The sequence below is a fragment of the Austrofundulus limnaeus genome, unplaced genomic scaffold (assembly GCF_001266775.1).
Source record: "Austrofundulus limnaeus strain Quisiro unplaced genomic scaffold, Austrofundulus_limnaeus-1.0 Scaffold48, whole genome shotgun sequence".
NCBI lineage: Eukaryota > Metazoa > Chordata > Actinopteri > Cyprinodontiformes > Rivulidae > Austrofundulus > Austrofundulus limnaeus.
This window is the reverse complement of record NW_013952450.1, coordinates 2,534,324-2,536,368: the sequence shown is the minus strand read 5'-3', so window position 1 is coordinate 2,536,368 and position 2,045 is coordinate 2,534,324. Positions and strand designations below refer to the sequence as shown.

General features: G+C 41.7%; 1 protein-coding gene across 1 annotated transcript in view; it reads right to left on the bottom strand.

Moving 5' to 3' along the window:
• Positions 1 to 2,045, bottom strand: part of irf3 (interferon regulatory factor 3) — a 10,226-nt gene that overhangs the window by 4,499 nt on the left and 3,682 nt on the right. The window contains exons 2-7 of the mRNA XM_014008299.1: positions 1,507 to 1,674; positions 1,197 to 1,365; positions 815 to 882; positions 672 to 729; positions 473 to 538; positions 64 to 312 (exon numbers count right to left, since the gene is read on the bottom strand). Coding sequence (XP_013863753.1) covers positions 64 to 312; positions 473 to 538; positions 672 to 729; positions 815 to 882; positions 1,197 to 1,365; positions 1,507 to 1,671 — 775 coding nt within the window. The 5' untranslated portion in view covers positions 1,672 to 1,674. The remainder of the gene's footprint in view (positions 1 to 63; positions 313 to 472; positions 539 to 671; positions 730 to 814; positions 883 to 1,196; positions 1,366 to 1,506; positions 1,675 to 2,045) is intronic.

Here is a 2,045-nt window from a genome sequence, read left to right as displayed (position 1 = left end):
GTGTGTGTGTGTGTGTGTGTGTGTGTGTGTGTGTGTGTGTGTGTGTAAATTCCCCCAACTTACTGAAACTATCTCCCTCTCTGGTCTCGTTCACTGTTTGGAGGAACTGTGCCGCGTACTGCCCGTCTTGGTAGCCCCCTCCCTCAGCTCCCTCCATTGGACACACTGGTTGCTCAGGCAACCCAGTTTCACCGGCTGCACCCTCAAACGTTACTGGATCCCGCTGTTGCCCAGGCAACGGGTGTCCACCAATCACAAACTGATCCTGCAGCTGTTGCTGCTCAGACGGGAACTCGAAGCCTGCCGTGCCCTCTGTGGAAAAGTTGGAGAGGATGAGGAAAAACTGTTTGTGTGTGTTGGGGGGGAGTCCCCTCAAATGTTTTGKTTGTTTGTTTGTTTGTTTGTTTGTTTGTTTGTTTGTTTCTTCTTGAGCTGCAGAAGTGAGGAAGAGCGGCAGTGTTGATAGAACTACCTGCTCCAGGACCGATGTTCAAGTTATTTAGACACTCCTGGAGATTATCATGACCAGCTGGGTACTCTGTTGGAAAATGATAATTGGTTTGAAAATATGAATAGAACTGTAACAACTATAAGTTCAAATATTTAAAGTGTGTGTACCTCTTAATACATTAAACTCAAACTAGGATCAGAGGTAGAAAGGCCCACTTTACCTAGAATCACAATGCCTTGTGGAATGAAGATGTCTTCYTCGAGGAAGGGCACATGAAACTGAAAATCACAAACACACAAATGAATAAATTCATGTAATTTAAACAGCTTTTACATCATAAAGCTCACACGTGTGGACACTTACATTTTGTGCATCAAAGTTCTCAACAAAACTGGCATCATCCAGCTTCTGGAATCCAGCAGCAGAGACAGCTTTGGTGTAAAACAAAACAAACAAACAAACAAAAAAAARAACATCTAATAATTACTTTTATAGCAACAAAGCTGCTTTTTACCCACACAAATTAAATTTTGATTATGCTGTAATAGATTTTTACAGTTATTTTATTTGCAGGTTGAAGCATAAAAATCAGAGTCACAATCTCATTTCCTTGTTATTATAATAAAGATACACAACCTGAGTGATGTATGTTTTTTTTAAATTTCAAATACATTGCAAGGAGCATTTCATGTGTCGCTGCTTTCATTGTTACCCAGAACAACAACAGATTCTGGGGAATCCTCACCTCCTGATACCGACCCCTTCGGCCAGCGAAAGACTTTATGAGGGTTAGCGGCGTCGTTCTTGGAATCTGACACCAATTCGAAGCCTTTAACTCGGAGGGCGCTGCGGAAGTTTCTCTTCCAGATCGAGGGGTCTCCGTGAGGCTGGCTGCCGCTCACCTGAGCCCAGGCCTACGGACGGAAGAGGGGGACAGCAACATGCTGCTTACAACAACATGAAGACGTGCTTTCAACACCCTAACGGTGCACAGCAAGGTCCTGGTACTGCTTTGCTCCTGCATTCCTGTTAAGGCGGACCTCAGTGACGCTGACCTTAAAGATGAGAACATCCGTACTGGAGGAGTCCTGTCTCAGAGCATGTTTCCACGGAACAGAGAACTCTGTCTGCTCTGGGTTCGTCCACTGGACACCTGGATACCTGCCGCTGTCAATCTGATCCCGCAGCCATGGAATCAACAGTGGTTTTTGATGAGCCATTTTCTGTAGGGGCAAATGAATGAATGAATGAATGAATGAATGAATGAATGAATGAATGAATGAATGAATGAATGAATGAATGAATGAATGGAGTCATAAAACCTATTTTATTATAACTAATCAGAGGATTACTTATGTTCTATGGAAGCCCATTTCCGCCACCCTGATAAAAAAATAAAACTTGTATCTTATAATTATGACATATCTCATAATTATGACATACTATCTCATAATTATGACATACTATCTCATGATTATGACTTACTATCTCATTATTATGACTTAGTTATATCATAATTATGAGATACTGTCTCATAATTATGACTTAGCCATCTCATAATTATGACATATTATCTCATAATTATGACTTAGCC